Genomic DNA, 19,815 nt, shown 5'->3' with positions numbered 1-19,815 from the left:
TAAAGGAAATTAATGGTACAAAGGCTGATTTGCACATGGAAGCAGTTACTACCCTTGCAGCTGTAATTATTTAGCTGTTTTTTGGATGGACTTGTTAGAATTGAAATGAGTATCACTAAAAGTAGATGCATCCCAGATTACTATGTGCCATGCTCCCTCAATAAGTATAGACAGTACCTGGGAACATCTTGAATACTCTGCCAGGAGTTATAAACATATAATTTTGCTTTGAAGAGATGTCGTTCTGTAAGCATTATTCTCTATACATCTAGAAAACATCTAAATTTTACTTAAAGATTAGTCAGTGAAGCAAACAGACTTTGACAAGCACTGCTTTATATTTGAGCTTCTAGGACTTATGTTCCCTTTTGAAATCCATCTGCAATTTAATAATCTTTTTACCTTTTGTCAGATAAAAAAAATAACTATTGAAGATTTAAAAATACTGCCCAATGAACGCAGTGAACAAGTTTTTGATTGTGGTCTAACAGAAATAAAGACCATTAGTGAGTGCAGAATGAAGTTTGCTGTGCATGTGAACAAGAACCCATCACAATCTTTGATTTGTGTATAGTACAAATTAATTTAAAATATTTATTCTTCAAAAATCCTTTGGAATTAGGCTTCTTGTTTCAAATTAGTGAATTAAAACGGTAGCACTTTTTAATTCGATTTAGCAAACCATGCTTATTTAACAGCCATAAAGCATTCTTACCTTAAAAAAATATACTGCAATATCGCAGGTTTAAACATTTTTAAGATACAATCTTCAAATAAATTTTAAGGTCTATGGGTCACAAGATATTTTCTCGGGCTGGCGTGGGCAACAAAACCTCCATTAATTGAGGCAACTTCCATGTGCAAATCAGCCTTTTTACACTTACTCTTTGATGAACTTATTCCACTGGGCGGAGAAGTTTTATTGTGATGTTTGATTGGTCACCACACAGAGGAAGAGGTTAGGTTCATAAGAAGATAAAGGTTTTAGATGTTTGAAAAATGCATATGAATTGTAAGTTACTTTCTGCTAAACATTAATAAACATACCCATGTTTAACTGCAAAAAAAAAATTAAATAAATACTTTATCTACCTCTGATCTACAGAGTCAGTGGGGTATACCATGTGGTTTGCTGCTATATTTAAGTTACGTCTACCTATTTTCTTGTAGGCCATTATAAGCAAGCTAAACTCAAACCAGGTCTAAGTTCTTAGAGGACTTAACTCGAAGCCATAAGCTTTTCGTTCTAATTAGTTAATCCACTAAATGAAACATGATCTTAATTGATGGCATCAATATATATGAAGCCAATTTACATAATTATGTCACATTTAACAAAACTAAAAAAAAAGATAACAGGTTATTCAGACTTCAACTTATTTTATAAGACTGGGATCTCATTGCCAGCCGGATTTACATTAATAAATGTTGAGCATCACTGAAACAGTTGGAATGACAAAGTTATGGCATCACTTAATCATCTATGATTAAGGGGTGTCTTGCATCCCTTATCCTGAAACTAGTCTTCCAGAAAAAAATGTGAGGGAGATTTTCGACTAATAAATAACCTTGAAAACTTGAATCTTTCGTGAAAAGCACAACTCGGCCCTTAATAAATCTGCAACTTAATGTTTAAATGATTTTTAGCATAATTAAAGTATGGTGACCAGAAAACTCTCACCCGAAAAACCCCTGGTGGCAAGCATTCAGGATAATAGATCCTATACTTTTACAAATGACTGCTATGACATTGTTTGTTTGGTGGGCAAGGATATAACACTAAATCTTTCTGTATTTTAAAATAAATATAAATCCTAAGAAAAACTGAGCTAAAGAAACCCTTCCAGTCTGGTTCCCATATTACCAGTTTTATTGGGAATAGTTCATATTGCTTTTAAAGTTTGTATTATGCATCTGTATATGAATTATTGCATATCATTCTTTCCTGCATAGTTACAAAACAAGTTCCTTAGTTTTATTGTAGTACACAAATCTACTAAAGATATACTGTACAATAATATGTTTGACATTCAAGATTCCAGTTAGTTTTTACACATTTCACAAAATCATCTTAATTGATAATAGGTAATGGCTAGAGCAGCTCAAGTATATCCCTATGCATATACAAAGCATCGCCTACCAAACTGGATAGAATTTTAATTGGCAGTTATTTGTGCAATAAAATAAAGTACAGATTGAGGGGGTATTTACTAAACTAGAATATTTAGTGGAAAAAAAAAATAGAACTTTTTGAGATTTATTATACCCGGATACTGCAAAAAACCCAAATCTAAAAATCCAAAAATCCACCATCTCACACCTGTCAAGGTCATATATAAGTCAATTGAAGATGTTCCTATCCCAATTGGAAGTTATTGTGGTCTGCGCTAGGTTTAGCCCGGTAATCCGATAAATTCTGGAAAAACCTGAAAAAAATTGAGCGATTCATAAAAAAAGTAAATAAAAAAATTTAAAAAAAAGTATGATTTGGGGTTTCGCTCAGTTTTATCAGGTTTTTTTTTTTTCAGATCTGGTATAATTATAAGTTCGAAAAATATCAAATATTGTTAAGATACTGATAATAAATATCTAAAAAATCCCTATGTGTTCATTTTAGAAAAATACACATGCCAATAAGTACATATTAACCACAAAAAAAACAAGCAAGCATCCTTTTCCTGAATTACAGAAGTAATTATATGCAGTCAGATTGGGTGTAGGACGTTGCAGCAGATGTATATACTCTTTTGAGATCCTGTACATTAGATTCAGATTCTCGGTTGATTAATTTTTATTCCATGTGGTGTATATATGAAATCTCTGCCAAGACTGCAAAGCATCTGACTGCTGTTCTGCATGAACTGTAAAACACTTGTTATAAAAAGATTCATCCATCTGGCATAGAAAACAAAAACAACCTGAGATGTGCATATAACTGCAAAATTCAGGGATGTTATTTGTACTTTTGGGTTATTATAAAGAATGTATAAAAGAAGCTGCTTTGAGTGCTTTGATATAACTGTACTGTTATATGCTTAGCCTTTTAAGCATTTTTCATGAATCTATTTTATTTTCTGGTCATAACCTTGGGGTACCAGATTGTGCAGCTTTCATTCCTAGCTGATCACTCATTACAACATTTGCAGTCTTTCAATTTTCACCACACTATTTCCTTGTATTGAAACCATAAATTGCAATTGACACTGAAAACCCGATACCCGATACCAATACTTTATTGACTTTATAATTATTATGGAATGCATAGAATACCTTGAAAGTGAACTGTTCATTGAAGACAGGATTAAGGGTTTTTCTGTGGACCTTTGTTTCAAATTTCTTCTTTTTATCTGGCATAAGGAACAGTTTCACATATGGATCTGAAGTACCTCCCATATCTAAAGCAGGCAGCTCAGCAGCTTGAATTATCCCCACCATCAGCTAAAAATATAAGAAAGGAAATAAAGGAGAGATGACACTTCTGCAATTTAACAATGCATATTGTATTTCTATTTCTTCCCTACAGGCTTTTTGCCTCACCAGAACATACCCTGCAAAAGGTTTGCATGATATGCAGGAATAAGCACAACTTGTATGGCTATATACTTAGGCACATAGATAGGCGCTTTGTTGATTTGTTTAATTTCCTAATTTAATGCAGAACATGTTCCTGATGTCTCGGTTCTTGAGTTCTTGACTGTCAGAAATCAGAGTTCTTTGATCATGCTTCTCTTTGAAGCCCAACGTAATGTATAGTACTTTTTTGCCTTTCTGTAAACAGGGCTAACACTTTACATGGTGATTTACAGAAGTTTTAATCTCTAACATCAGTCCCTGCCCCAGAGGAGATTACCATATAAGGACCATATCAAATGTATGGACACATAAAGTAGTGTCAGGAATCAGTTGTACTGTCTGTATATGTTTTTGTATGTTTCTAGATTGATGGCGAAAACCAGAACACACAGAGGAAACCCACCCAGACACAAGGAGAACATACAAACTCTTTTGCTGGTTGGGAGGCAGCAGTGCTAACCAATGAGGCAATTTGAAATACATTAACGGAATTTGTATTTTAAAAATAGTGACTTGAACTCTCTCCCATTACAGATAGAATAAAAGTATTTTTGAGTGTGATTAGACTCAGCTTAGATTGATACACTTGTCAAAGCAATGTAATGTATTCAGTAGAAATACTCTAGATGTAACAAATCTTTCCATTCTCTGCTAAGGCTCTAGGGCACAGAAAACTGTTTTGCTATATTATTGACACAAGGCAAAGTTTCTGCAATCCATCTCTTAAATATACCAGGATTGTTCTCCACACACTTTACACAGTAGGAACATTCAATGAGTTTTCATTAGCCTTTGCAACGTTGTAAGCCTGAACAGTTGATTTCTTTCAATAAACTTCACAAGTTTGTTTTTATCTGAAGAGAAAGCAAAATGTGTTTGTAAGGGCCAATTCTGTCCACTTATTCTTTGGCAGCGGTTAGAAAGTCCCCTATTGATTTAATGGTATTCTAGCAGTATTGAGTGGCCAGTTACAAAAGAAGAGAACAGACAATTTGTGCCTCTGCATTTGCTATGAACATTATGATGAGGTCTCTTTGATCCACAGGCTTCTGAAATGCTTTCTATTTTTTTCTTTTATTAAAAATGTACTGATGTTAAATTAAAATGAAATGCTTTATTCTTTCAAATGCCACCTTGAGCTTGAGTTTTAGCAAATTCATTTAAGTTTCAAAAACATCTGTGAATGTGATGACATGCTATTAATGAGGCATTGTTTAGGGCTACATGAAGCTGTTCTAAAAACATCCAGTGGATATTCATCTATTTCATTAAAAATATATTTTAAAAAATCAGTGCTTTCTACATTAAAGGAACAGTAACACCAAAAAATGAAGGTGTTTTAAAGGAATGGCAATTCCTTTAGATTCTTGAAGAATCCCATTTTATACTACAGAACTTATCTGTTATCTGCTATGTAACCTGTGCCTTTTTTCATTTTTCAGCTTTGAATGGCTGCCCCATGCCTACACAGCAGCTTGTTTATAGCACAAACACTTTCATTTCTTGTGTTACTGTTCCTTTAAGCCTTATGTTTGACATATATGAACTAAAACATTTCAAATCATTATTAAACTTGTTGGGTCTACAGGTTAAAATAAAACACCAAGCCAATTCCACTAGACATATAAGATAAGTAAGAGTTTAAGATGCTACACAGATATGTTTGTATACAATGAACATATAATTCTAATGATAGGAGATTCATAAATATAATAAAAGATTAAAAGAGTGAGCATTAGTTGGCTTACATGGATTCAGTGCTTTCTACATTAAAGGAACAGTAACACCAAAAATGAAGGTGTTTTAAAGGAATGACAATATAATGTAGTATTGCTCTCAACTGGTAAACCTGGTGTGTTTGCTATAAAAACACAACTATAGTTTACATAAACACACTGCTGTGTAGCCATGGGGCAGCCATTCATGCACAGGATACACAGTAGAAAGTTGTGACAAATCCCATTGTATACTACAGAGCTTATCTGTTATCTGCTATTAAACCTGTGCCTTTTCTCCTTTTTCAGCTTTGAATGGCTGCCCCATGCCTACACAGCAGCTTTTTTATATTAATTAGTAGAGTTTCTGAAGCAAACACACCAGTTGCACCAGTGCAGCACAAACACTTTGATTTCTTGGTATTACTGTTAATTTAAGCCTTATGTTTGACATATATGAGCTAAACCATTTCAAATCATTATTAAACCAGTTGGGTCTACAGGCTAAAATAAGACATCAAGCCAATTCCACTAGACATATAAGATAGGTAAGAGTTTAAGATGCTACACAGATATGTTTGTATACAATGAACATATAATTCTAATGATAGGGGATTCATACTAGATACAGAGTATAATATGTTACACAGATATGTTTGTTTACAGTATCTTTACTTAACAATTCATGACACGACAATGAATATTCAAATCTAATAATAAGAGATTCATACACAAAATAAAAGAGTGCGCATTATTGGTTTACATGGATATCCTCCCAGCTTCTGTACTAAGGAAAAGTGGTCCCAATTTCTAAACGTGTAATCTACAGTGAGTGGCTACATCAGCCATAATAAGTATACATGGGAAGCTCATTAGGCACGATAAGCATTAGCAACATATGCTGTGTTTCAAACAAAATGCAGGAGTTAAATCTCTTAAAAATAATGGTTTAATACATCTTAAAAATAATGTTTTTACCTTTGTGAAACAAAATTTCAGTTTGTGAATTTTATTACAGGAACTAGTGTACCAACCTGATTGTTTTGAAAATCATAATCCAGCGAATACTGAAGCTTCCCTAGCTTTTCCACTTCTTTGGGTTGCTCTTTGTCTTCTCCATCAGTCAAACCAGTTTCTGCATCGTCGTCATCATCATCATCATCATCCTTTAAGGTCTAGTAAAAGAGTACATGGCATGCTTGAGTTTATGAATGTTATCAGTAAGCTTCCAGAGTTACACGCGCTGGGAAGTCATTTCAAGCAAGGGCCCGATGAAATCAGTCTTACAGGTGTGGCATTGAGCCGTCAAACTTATGCACTGAACATGTGCTGTTAGCAAGCAATATTCCAACAACAAAATGGAGATGTGAAAGAAGCAAATCTGCTTTAGAAAAAGCAGGCAGATTATTAAACATTCCATTAAGCTTCTATTAAGAACACCTTTATACTTTTTAATAATCTGATTTATATTGTTTTAATTAACAAATTACTCCTTAAACATGCAAACAGAATTGAAAACAATTCTATAAACTATCATACCATAATGCAATAATAACGGAGCATGGCATGCATAAACTTGAAGTACAGATATAGATAACAGTTACTTATGTCAAAGGTGCCATCTTCTGCTACATACAGTATGTACAGCAATCATGCCATCAGTAAATGCAGGGTCATGGAATAAACTTTAAACTAGGCCAGCAATGTCAGACCTGTCCACTCCAGTCAATGGGAAACACCACTCTTGGTATTCCCATCCCAACTGCTAGCTGAATTTTTTCAGATTTTTATTTTATGGCAGCTGAAGGGCACAGATTTGGCATTCTTGCATAATATGAACTACATTTACTTGACAAGCTGAACTATATTAATTATGATTGATTGTCTTTTGTCAAATCACTGTTTTTTTCACAGTAAAGCTCCTGCTTTGCATTGACAAAGCATCGTCTTGAGATTACTTTTTTAATTAAAGAGTAGCTTAGATTTTTTTAAAGATATTAATTTTGTTCAATATGTATTTGTGACAGATGTCATACTACAAACTTAAATTTTGACTTTTGTCATAATGTGCTTTGTTTAACATTGCTTTTTCTAGTCACTGGTTGCAGCCATAAGGGTAGAACTAGCAAATATCAGCACTGAGATGCTGATGACTTTTAGTTTGGGAATCAAAATTGCTCAGTTACTGACCATATACCATATATAAGCATGGGGACTTATATGGATTAATACTGGCTACAGATTAAAATATGAGGTTTATCAATTTAAAAAACAAAAACTTCTTCACAATGGGAAAATAGAAGGGCTGATTTTTATGGAGGTTTCCTTGTCTGTGTTATTTGAAAGGTGGAGAAGGGTTACATTTATTTCATTTTGAGGAAATCAATTTAGTTCAGCTTCTTGATGTATTAAGCAGCGCTAAGCAGTAAATTAATCAGAATTGAGAAGCCCCAGCTGTCAAGGCTAATCACAAAATGTTTTTGCTGTCTGTGGTGTATCCAAAAAGGAAAATAAACCTACCGCAAGTGACAATCCAGACAGTCATGAGATACAACACAGAGAGGGAGGACACAGAAGGAATAAATCAAATTAAGACAGCCACACATAAACATTAGTAAAAACCATGGAAAAACGACCATTAGCTATGCATATTATATACAGTTCATCTGCTTTAAATAAACATCATTATTTGCAGAGTACACACTATTGTAGGTCATTGGTGGATAGCTGCAAAATCCTTTGTGATCTAATGAGCTAAATACTACAATCATAATGAAGCTTTCTTGGTTTAGACCATAATTGTCCTCTCAGGGACACTTGTGCCAGACTAATAATGTCCTTCCCTGCAAACAGCCAGGTCCCTTTTATATGAATGGTAGTCCATGGTGCTGACAGGTTGGGATTGTTTGGGATAATACACCATCTGCTGCTGAATATAAGGATATTAGCAATAACTGCAAGAGAAGCACCTTTATATAGCTTTTTCTACTGACAATCCACATATTCCAATATAAATGGAAAATTGCAGCATAGACAATTCTTGCATGTGTAAGAACAACATGCCTACACTACTGTCAAATTCAGTTAATGCCAAATGTTTTCTTCTAAGTGTTCTTTTTCTGACAGATTGAAGTTACATTCTAACATTTAAGTACAATCTAACATTTAAGTCTGTTCTGGTATATCCAGCTTGAAACATTTTCGACCGATGTCATGAAATCTCTGGCAAGTGGTTATTGATTTGATTCAGAAAACAAAGGGAATCCACAAATCAAATAATTCAATCCCAGCATGCTGTCATGCTACATGCATAATCCTTCCTCTTAGCTTTTATTAAAATATGAATACAATTATATTCCAGGTATATGTAGGTGTGGGATCTGTTAGAATGTTCCAAAGTTACAGGAAGGCCATCTCTAATTGAGTCTATTTTAAGCAAATAATTCAAATTTTTAAAATTTCCATTTTCTTTATAATAATAAACCAGTACATTTTACTGGATTGTAACTAAACTGCTTAAATACTGTACTTTTTTTGTTAAAAGTAAGTTGTTATTACAGGGTGATAATGCTTTGTTAGGTATATATGGTACAACTGCATTTTATTTCCATAGCAAAAACTGTTCAGAAATATTGTAGTTTACAACAATATTTCAATCATTCTAACTTATCAGTAATACAAATATAGTCAAGAATGAAACAGTACCCAGGGCCAGGTTCAAGTTAATGATAAAAACATTCAATTCTATAGCAGATTTTCCCATAGAGCTAGATGCAAATGTATCTCACTGTTTATCGCACAAAACCCTAGATAAATCTTCAAAAAAAAAATTAACTTTTGGAGAAAGTTCTTTTCTCCTCAAAAAGAATCTCACATGAACGATTGGCAAATAGGAAAGTCTTGGACTCACATATACAAGTTGCCAACTCAGTCAAGAGAAGCTTAATCAGTAGCACATGCCGGCATTTTAGGGAACAACCAACTCAATAGACCTAGAAATATTGTCATATAGTGTTTATAAAACAACAACACATCTCTGCAAATAATGCTTTTATAATAATATTGTCACAGTTATCTTAAGATTGAGGGCAGTGTTTTTGATTAACCTTCTTACCAAATGTAAATAGAATTACAGCAGAAAATATAATTAAACATGTTTTCATTAAATTTAAAAATATATTCAGATTATGAATTCATTTTTCCAGGGAAAACAGCAAATAATGCTGCGAAACAAAACTAATCAAAATAATACAGAACAAATCCAAAATAAATCAAATATACAGAAAACATTGTTAGTAACTTACATTGACACTAGCCTAGTTATATCACAGAAAATGTTTAATGACCATGTTTTATTTCCAGAAAACTAAAAATCCTTGACTGTTAGGCATAAAGATATGCACAAAAACATTTAATGAAATAAATTTTTATGTTATTATACATAAAAAACAATACATATTAAAACGGACACCAAAACTATTTTAATACAGAAAAAATTATTAAAATGTAATTTTAATAATGCAATTATCTGCATTTACTCTACAAAAGAAATACACAATATTTGCAATATTTTACTTTAGATAATTGTGAAGATTAGAAGCCAGATTTCTCAAATCAAAATTTTCAAGTTTAAAAGTTTCTTTTTAATTGGAGAAAACTTTGAAACTTGAAAATCTCAATGAAGATCTCTTATGACAGAATTGCAAGTAGCATAATAAATGAAAGGTATTATTGTATAATGTAAAATTAACTATTAATCAATTCATCTAATCTGTCATCTATCTATCAATTATCACAATATATGTCAATATAAAAAACCCATGTTGAAAATGTAGACTTGGCACTCTATATAAGTGGTACCAGAGTGGTACCAGAGACTAAAGGATTAATTTATGAACCAAGTGCAATGTGCAAAGTTAAAAATGTGGTCACAAAACACCCACAATGCATGCTTTTTCCCCAGAACCAGAGTGTATTTGTAGGGTCATGCTAAATTCCATTCACTGTAATTTCTGTACAATGCATTGATATTCGCGTCAATTTTGGTAATCTTCACCCAAGTTTTTAATTGTTTCTCCCTGTTTTAGTGTTCAAATGCCTCAGCATGTGGTGTTAATAACAGCATAAACATCTGGTTCATTTGCTGCAGCCTGCTAAGAGAGGTGCATCATAGCATGCTGAAAGAGTGCATTCCTGCTTCAAGGCACCAATTTTAAATCTAATTCATTACTTGCATTAGTAAATAAGCCTTTGAAAGTGAAGCGGAACTTAGCAAAAGACACAGGCAAAGGCTTGCATTGTATCTTTCATGGGACTACTGCAATAAATGAATTTTAATATTATGCTGACTCTCTGTGATATCTAAGCTAAACTATATTGTAATCTATATTAATACTTATTTTATTAACATTAGTAATAAGAATATTTCCCCAAGAATCCAAATCTATCACCTATTTTCATACACACAATCATACGCACAAATTGTTCTAGACACACACAAATATATCTTCTACGTAACCAATATTTCTTTACCATAACCGTGAATAAATGTGGTTTAAGATAAAAAAAAAAATATTTGAATGTAAATATATAATTTATGTTAGCACTTGAGGAAAGAAAAAGACAAAAATAGCAAAAGGCTACAAGGGTTATCACAAGAAAATTAGGGATATGCATAAAATGGTGCCAACACATAATTTCTTTATTTATATTAATGTATGAAATCACCTAGTGCCCTTTTAGCTTGGGGGTTGAAATGCAAAATGCAAATATGCTTGGCAAACACAGTATAATATATCTGTGTGGGACATCATTTTAAACTCCTTTAGTTAATAAATGGTCCTCAGTGGAATGCTAAATCAATATATATCTGCTATGGATGATTAAGTATAGGATGCATTTGTGGTATAACATGCATGCTTGTGACACAGGGCAGCAATAATGGAAAACTGAACACTCTATATATGTGATGTTTGATATATGCTATGCAGTTGATCAAGTATAAGCACTTCAATGCATAGGTAGAAATTTCATACTTAATAGAGAATAAATTGGCATGATAGGCATTTTAAAGCTTGACATATTGGCTTTACAAATGTTATGGCCTATGCATCTATGCATTAAGTTAATAGGGAGGGGAAGTGCTGCCTCGGTAGATTTTAAACCTCTGCTCTAAAGTTACATAAGAAATGCTGAAACATAGTGTTTGTTAATAAGTACTGCCTTAACCAGGCTTCATATAAAGGACTTTTGGATAGATCATGTTTTTTTCTATGGCCTACATTATGTGAATAAAATAGCATTCCATCTTTGGACTATTTATGAGCAGAAAAAAAACCACAAAAATGGTTTCCTTACCTGGTCTTTCATTGTCTTTCCTAAATCTTTTACATCTTTCATATTAATAGCATTCTTTCCTCCCTTTTCTTTGCCCTTCTTCTTGTTCTTCTTTTTCAATAAACATTTCTTGCAGACACAAAAGCAGCAGGTAAGGATGAGAAGTACTGCGACTATGGCTATCGCTATTAAGGCCCATGGTGGCACTGCAAAACAAAAGCATGACAGCAAAAGAGACTATTTTAGATACTATCTACTCATGAGAAAAAGATGATACCTTTATCATAAATGCCAGGTCATGTATTAGCCAAATAAATAAGAGATTTTATAAAATGACATATAAGCACATTACATTTTGCCATATATGTAAAGATCATGTTGTGTGTTTATAGCCTCTATTTAATAATCAATCTGTAAGCTAGCATTAAAGTCCATCACAGTTTTGGCCAGAAATAAATCAAATCCAAACTGGCCTATGAAAATTTGTGTGGTTCTCCTAAAAAACAATATTTCTGCTTGGTCTTAATTGCCCAATGCAGTAAAGTCATAGAAAGATCCCGCTTCATATGGTTCATATTGGCTATATTTTAATATTTTTGTAAAGATTTGAGATATAGGCATGGCTGAAAGGCAATATACTAAATCACTAAAATAAAAAGCATAATTCTGCCAATAAAAAAAAAAGAACATCTAAACAGAGTTTGGTTATAGTGGAACTGAGTTAACTCATCATTTTAATCCTTAATATATAATATAGTATATAATATATATATAGGTTGTGGTAAGAAGTCAGACTCACAGGACACAGTTGCTTCTGATGAAGTGACATAGAGGTCACGAAACGCGTCAAGCACACATCCCCTGCCCGGATGTGATTTTAACGGAGTTTCAATAAAGCATATTTAATTTTATGAAGTTGGTTTCCACGTGGTTATCATGGTGTCCGGTGAAGTCCGTCTCTCTATCCCCTAAAGACTCACAGGACTTAGCAGGAACAAAAGCAATTTTATTGACAACACCCTTTCGTGAGAAAAGGTTGTGGAATCAGCCGAAACGTTAGTTGTGCCTTTGAGGGCGTTATTAATAAAATTGCTTTTGTTCCTGCGAAGTCTTGTGAGTGAGACTGTGAGTGAGACTTCTTACCATAACCAATACTTACCGGTAAGCTGTCTTCTATCTATCTATCTATCTATCTATCTATCTATCTATCTATCTATCTATCTATATAGATATATATGCAGGTATGGGATCCGTTATCTGGAAACCCGTTATTCAGGAAGCTCCGAATTACAGAAAGCCCATTTCCCATAGACTTAATTTTATACAAATAATCACATTTTTAAAATGATTTCTTTTTTCTCTGTAATAATAAAACAGTGCCTTGTACTTGATCCAAACTAAGATATAATTAATCCTTATTGGAAGCAAAACCAGCCTATTGGATTTATTTTGCATTTCTAGCTGCTTAGAATGTGCATTTTAGCTCTGTTTGCAATGGCTGGCCTTCTAACAACACTTAGCTTGGACCTGTTTTCTAGTTCCGCTTAGTATGAGTCTGCAATTATAGGTTAACTTAGCATGGGTCTGCATTCTATCTAAGCTAAGTATAGTCTACATTTCTATATACAATAACAAAGTTATATAATAAGGATCAAAGTGGTATTTTTTAAGCTGTACATTAAATTAGGTGAAAAGCTGATTTGCCTTTTAAATTTCTCATTTATGGCTAAAGCATTCCCAAATGTAGAATTGCCATTTCATTACCGTACTCCTAGTTCAGATATTAATGACTAAACAAAAGCCTCTGATTGTAGCCCCATGGTACTGAAAGCAGAACACAATTTTTTTAGAGGAGGGCTAAATTACTCATTCACGGAAGTAGATCAATTATTACCCTGCCTATTAATACAGTTTCTTAAGATATGTAACTTGCATACAGTATGTGCTTTTCAACGCATGGTTGGAAGAAGTCATTTTAGCTGTAATTGCATTCTAAGCACTACCAGTGCACCTTCATAGTAGCAAAAGTGGCACGAATTTGAAGAGTTCAAAGAAAATTGATTCCATTAATGTTGAAATATTCAGTACAAGAAAGAGTTTAAATAGCTTAATCCTCCACTGCTAAAGTGTAAAACTAAATTCCTGCTAGACTTAGCGATTAAACTAATCCTCAGATCAATGTACTATGTCATAATTAAATCTTGTAGCCTTTTATTTTCAGGTTTGCTAAACAATTACATTCTTTACTTAAAGGGAAACCATACCCCTGAAAATGCAGGTCTCCATAAATATATATCATATAAAACAACCCACATCTACAGCTTTTTCATTTAAAAATATTTTTTTCTAACAAGTGCCACTGGAAAATGACAAGACCATGACACAATGACCATGGTCATTTGAAGCCCTAAAGTCTGTTGCTCTGCCTTTTAGGAAGATCTGTGATCACATACAAACTGACATCAGTCAGTGAATACACATGGAAGCATGCATTTTACTCACACATCAACATTTATTTGTGTCAGCTGTTGATTGAGTGAGCATGCAGAATATTATTATTATTATTATCATCATTGCAGTTATTATTAACAAGTATTTTAAAATCATCAATATATTCTACATTGCTGTAAAGTGCTGTACAGTAAAAGGGTGCAAATATAAGTGGCCTATACAAGAGTATAAAAAAAGAAAAGCAAACATATGATAAGGGGTTGGGCAAGATAAAGAATAATTATGAGTTATGGCATTGCAATGTGTTTTAAAGGAAAACTATACCCCAAACAATGCAGGTCTCAATTATATTACATAAAACAACTCATACATAAAACCCTGCTTCATGTAAATAACCCATCTTCATCATAATATATTTTTTAATAAATGTGCCACTGGTTAATCCTAAATAAAAAAATGCCATTTTAAGATCCAACAGCCACCTCCTGGGATCCTACAATTCACAGTGCACACAAATAAAACATAAATGAGCTAATTAACAGACAAAGTTATGTATTTTGCTTCCACACTTCTTCCTGTTACAGCTAGAGCTGAAGTATTTCTGGTCAGGTGATCTCTGAAGCAGCACACAGACCATCACCAAATGGTTCAAGGCAAGAGATGTAAAAGGGCAATATTTACTTAAATATATATTCCAGTTTGGTAAGATTCTTTAATATGTCACTTAATATGATATAAACTGTTGCTTAAGTGTTTATTTTAGGGTAAAGGTTTTCTTTAAGAGATTCTTTAAAGTCAAAGACATTGGAAGAAAGTCTGATGGAATGTGCAAAGGAATTTAAGGGTTACAACTAGTTATATTGTAGTTTTTATATATACTTTTTTTACTTACTGTATGGGGCACATTTACAAAGCTCGAGTGAAGGATTCGAATTAAAAAAACTTCGAATTTCGAAGTGTTTTTTGGGCTACTTCGACCATCGAATGGGCTACTTCGACCTTCGACTACGACTACGACTATGAATCGAACGATTCGAAGTAAAAATCGTTCGACTATTCGACCATTCGATAATCGAAGTACTGTCTCTTTAAGAAAAACTTCGACCCCCTAAAAGCTACCGAAGTCAATGTTAGCCTATGGGGAAGGTCCCCATAGGCTTGCCTGAGATTTTTTGATCGAAGGATATTCCTTCGATCGTTGGATTAAAATCCTTCGAATCGTTCGATTCGAAGGATTTAATCGTTCGATCGAACGAATAATCCTTCGATCGTGCGATCGCAGGATTTGCGCTAAATCGTTCAAATTCGATATTCGAAGTCGAACGATTTTAGTTCCTAGTCGAATATCGAGGGTTAATTAACCCTCGATATTCGACCCTTCATACATCTGCCCCTATATGTTGCCATGCTAAACAGACAGCATATAGTTTGTAATAATTAAATATATATATATATATATATATATTAGTACAGTGATCAACAGAGGACAGTACAGAGGAACACTATAATTTGAATATAAACCAATATTTATGAATAGATCCTGCAATCTGTCACTAGGTGGAGTTTAAAGAGAAATTTGAGCAGAAAAAGATTGCTGCAAAGGCAGCAGATATGATTGAAACCAGACCTTTCAACATTCTTGTTATTCTCCACTCTAAATAAGCTCCAATACCTTTAAACAGATTGCCTCTGACCTGTTAGGATCCGAATCAGATGGAGGAAGAAAAGTTAATTGAACTTTTTAAATGTATGTTTATATTTTATTCATAATAAAGGGGACCTGTCACCCTAAAAAAATAATTTCAAATCCCATATTATGATGTTAGTCAAGCAAATTAAACTTCACTTATGCTAAATAAATTGTTTCAATCTTGTTTCGTTTAGTCCTAGAATTAACATATAGCAGGCAGGCACCATTTTGTAGACACTGTTATTAAGATAAAACAAGATTAAGATAAACTTGGTATCACTCCAAAATCTGTGCACCAGAATAGGGTACCTGATGCCCATGCCCATGCACTTGTTGCACACTTAGGGGGTAGATTCACTAAAGGACGAAATGGCTAACGATAGCGACAATTCACCAGCATTGCCACCCGCGTGGATATTGCCAATTAACAGGCGCAGGTGCCAGTTTGCTAGCAAAAGAGACCGTCGATATTGATCGTTCGCACTCTATTGCCAGGTGACTTTTCTTTCTGTCGAAAGGTCCGCAAATTCAGTAAAGTGCAGATTTTACCTTTTTCGCCAGAGTTGACTTTGCCACCTCAGACCAGACGAAGTGCTAAAAAGAAGCTAGATCTTCCTCAATCTTCTGTCACTTACACCATATCCTGTGTGCCAAAAATGCATTAAAGTTCCAAAAAACGCTGGCGACTTTTCCTTTTTTGAACCGGGATTGCCTGCAGAAGTCCTAACAAACTTTTTTTGGGTTACTGTTTCCAGACATTTCATAACATAGGAACATTCATTTTACAGTGGGCTCATGTGTAGAGCATTATATTAACTCTCTTGTCTTTATTAAGGTTCCCTGGACATTTGTAATAAAAAGGGTTAACTTTTGCACCAACATTTATAATAAAGACCTCCATACAAATACCCGCCCTATTCAAATTGAACTAAACACAAGATCACTAGCGAATTTTCGCTAGGCACAAACGAATGCTACCATATCTTCGCTAAAAAAATGCTCGCTCTGCCGAAGTAACGCTAGCGATAAGTCACCAGCATTCGGCACTCAGGACGAAACTCCACATATTAGTGAATTGGCGTAGTCATATCGCATTTGCACCTGGCGAATGTGCGAGCTGTGCAAAGCTGACACTGGCGAAAATTTTCCCCAGTTAATGAATCTACCCCTTAGATGGAGCAGAGGAAGGGGGATGTGAGGAGTGCAGTGAAATCTAGAAAGCAGAAAGTGAAAATAATTACCAGCCCTGCCTATATGCCTAAGGCACGGAGAAGGGGGAGGCAATATATGATTGACAGCTGACAGTTTTAAATGAGTATAGTATAATGGGTATGGATGTGTTCATGAAAACAAGAATTTGGGGTTCATTTTTAATTTGAAAAGGACTTTGTTATAACTTTTTTATATATGGGTAACAGGTCCCCTTTAAAGGACAAAACATACAGCACATAAATAAATATAACATTGGTAGTAAACCTTTCAATGTCACATTTTTTGTGAGAGCTCACACTGCAGGAAATTAAATATTTTAGGTGCATTTTAATTAAACCTTAGTTTTCTTGTAAGCACTAAACAACTATCAATAAGTCATATAGCTATTTCGACCTATAATGGATTACTCTTCCTAGAACATGAAAACCATTTTAAATAGCAGTATTCATGTCATATAGGGTAATTACATTGGAATCTTTTAAGGACAGTATTTTTAAATGCCTATTGCCTGGTGTTTGGTGTTTGGAATTAATAGTGTATCTAATATTTTCATCTGCAAGAAGGACATTTCCACTCAGATGTAATCTCTCCATCCATTTTTGCTTTAGCTTGAAAAAAGAAATACATGGTATTAAACGGGATGAACTCAGCATGAAAAGGGTAATGGAATTGCAACCCCAAAGAAGAAGAATCCACAGAAAGATGGAGCACAGGGGAAGCTGTTAAAAGAAATGCAGTAAGTGGTAAGTAGTTGCGTCATTAAGAAACAAACCTGTTCCTGTGGTTCTGCTGTAATGACATCATTAGGATTCAAAAACAAGTGAGGCTTACATCCTGACGGGATTCCTAACTGGTTATATTAGATTATTATTTCTCTATACAATGCGTAGAGAAAAGTAACTAGTTAATCACCACTAATAATAGCAGCACATTAAGCTGCATTTTGCTATTCTTTTAAATGCAGCAAGGGTTACCTTTAAGAGTATACAAAATGTTTATTTGCCACTTGTGGAAAACTGTAAAACAAGATCATTCACCAAGGGAGGCACAAAGATATGTGTGCTGAAATGCAGTCCTTATAACTACTTGGGTAAAATCCTGTATATATATTTAATATACTCAACTGACCCATACAGATGGCAAAGCATGTGGAGAACCTCCTCAGAGGCAGTTTTATCCACATGCTATGAATTTGCTCAAAAGAAGATCTTATAATTTGGGGGGGTTATTTATTAATGCTCAAATTTTTCTGGTCGGGCTTTTAAAGGGGAAAATTCAACAGTATTATACCACAAAGCTGCTAAAAGTCCACAACAGTTGCATAACTAACCCAATAATAAAAATACAGTACACACTGAACTTTTGTTTGTGAAAAGTCCGCAGCTTGTTTATTGGAAATTCATAACAATTGTAAATCTTTGCTTAACCTGACACATAATTTCATGTTAACTAGCCAGCCTCTGTTACAGCTCATCAATGGTTGCCATAACATTAACCAAGCTATCCCAACTTTGCAGTACCTTTAGCCAGAGACATTTACCAATTTTTCATACTCATACCTCCACCTAGAATACAAGCTGCGACAAACAATATTTTATTTCTTTTTAAAAAATATATTTATATATCAGTGGAAAAAAACATATGTTACAGTAAAAAGGAATATTAGAGTTCGCAGAGAGCAATATTATTCAAAAAGTTCTGAAAGTTTAATCTTAAAGCTTTGCCGATAAATGATCAACTGACAATATGTGTTTGACATACAAAAGAAAATAAAGGATATCATAAGTCATTGCAAAGTACCTGCATAACAGAGATCTGGCTTTGAGCTCCTTCTTTAATGCAGGTTATTGAGCCTTTCACTGACTTTTAGGGGCAGATTTATCAAAGGTCGAAGTGAAAATTCCAAAAAATTATATTTTGAGCTAATTGTTGTGTACTTTCGACTAGGGAATAGTCCAAATTCGATTCGAATTTGAAAAAAATGTATCATGTACTGTCTCTTTAAAAATTTGATTACAACCATTCATCATCTAAAACCTTCCGAATTGCTGTTTTAGCCCTTGGGGGACCCCCTAGAACCCATCTGGAATCAATTGGTGGACTCTAAAATATTGAAGTTTTTTTGGAAAAACTTTGAATCGCTGTTACTTTGATTAGTACAATTCGATCGAAAATGGACCTATTTACCTGGAAAAAAAACTTCGATTTTTTGATAAATTTGATCTTTTTTAATTTGAATTTCAAAGTTATGGGAGTTCAAAAATAATCCCATTACTTCGAAATTCGACCATTGATAAATCTGCCCCTTAATATCCTTATTCTTTATGATAGGGGATACATTTGTTACATTTTCTAGAAACTGAACAATGCTACAACAGTTCATTACTGTACTGAAAATACCTTTTCAAGTCTATTCTCCTTGTATATTATCTCCATGGGGAGTATTCCAAATGTGTTTCAGAGAGATTAATCAAGGAACGTATCTTTTCATACGAACGTTTGCAATAAAATATTTTAATACAATTATGTTCTGCATACATTTAATTTATTCTGATAAATATAATTCCTTTTTGTTTTTATATGATGTCTTTTTATTCATTATGTGTTCCTCAATATTTTTAACAAAAGAAGACAGAAACCTTGCATTTTTGAAAATTAATCTGTAAGGAGTTTGTATGTGCCCCATGTCTGCATGGGTTTCCTCTGGTCATTCAGGTTTCCTCCCACACTACAAAAGCATAAAGGCGGATAATTGGGTCTACATGAAACCACACTAGAGGGCTCATTTATGAAAGTCAGTGTAGAGTGCAAAGGGTAATTTCGTATGCTCAGAATGTG

The 19,815-nt window shown here is 33.8% G+C and overlaps 1 protein-coding gene across 7 annotated transcripts in view; it reads right to left on the bottom strand.

Moving 5' to 3' along the window:
• The window catches only part of LOC108711107 (synaptotagmin-1), a 308,629-nt gene that overhangs the window by 62,359 nt on the left and 226,455 nt on the right, over positions 1-19,815 (bottom strand). For 6 of the 7 annotated variants that reach the window (XM_041586368.1, XM_041586370.1, XM_041586369.1 and 3 more), the window contains 3 exons: positions 11,646-11,830; positions 6,323-6,463; positions 3,271-3,438 (listed from right to left, as the gene is read on the bottom strand). In XM_041586368.1, coding sequence (XP_041442302.1) covers positions 3,271-3,438; positions 6,323-6,463; positions 11,646-11,830 — 494 coding nt within the window. The remainder of the gene's footprint in view (positions 1-3,270; positions 3,439-6,322; positions 6,464-11,645; positions 11,831-19,815) is intronic. The other variant, XM_041586373.1, reaches the window with a different exon arrangement.

The sequence above is a fragment of the Xenopus laevis genome, chromosome 3L (genome assembly GCF_017654675.1).
Source record: "Xenopus laevis strain J_2021 chromosome 3L, Xenopus_laevis_v10.1, whole genome shotgun sequence".
Lineage (NCBI taxonomy): Eukaryota > Metazoa > Chordata > Amphibia > Anura > Pipidae > Xenopus > Xenopus laevis.
Note: the sequence above shows the minus strand (reverse complement) of the source record. Positions and strands in the feature narration are given on the sequence as shown.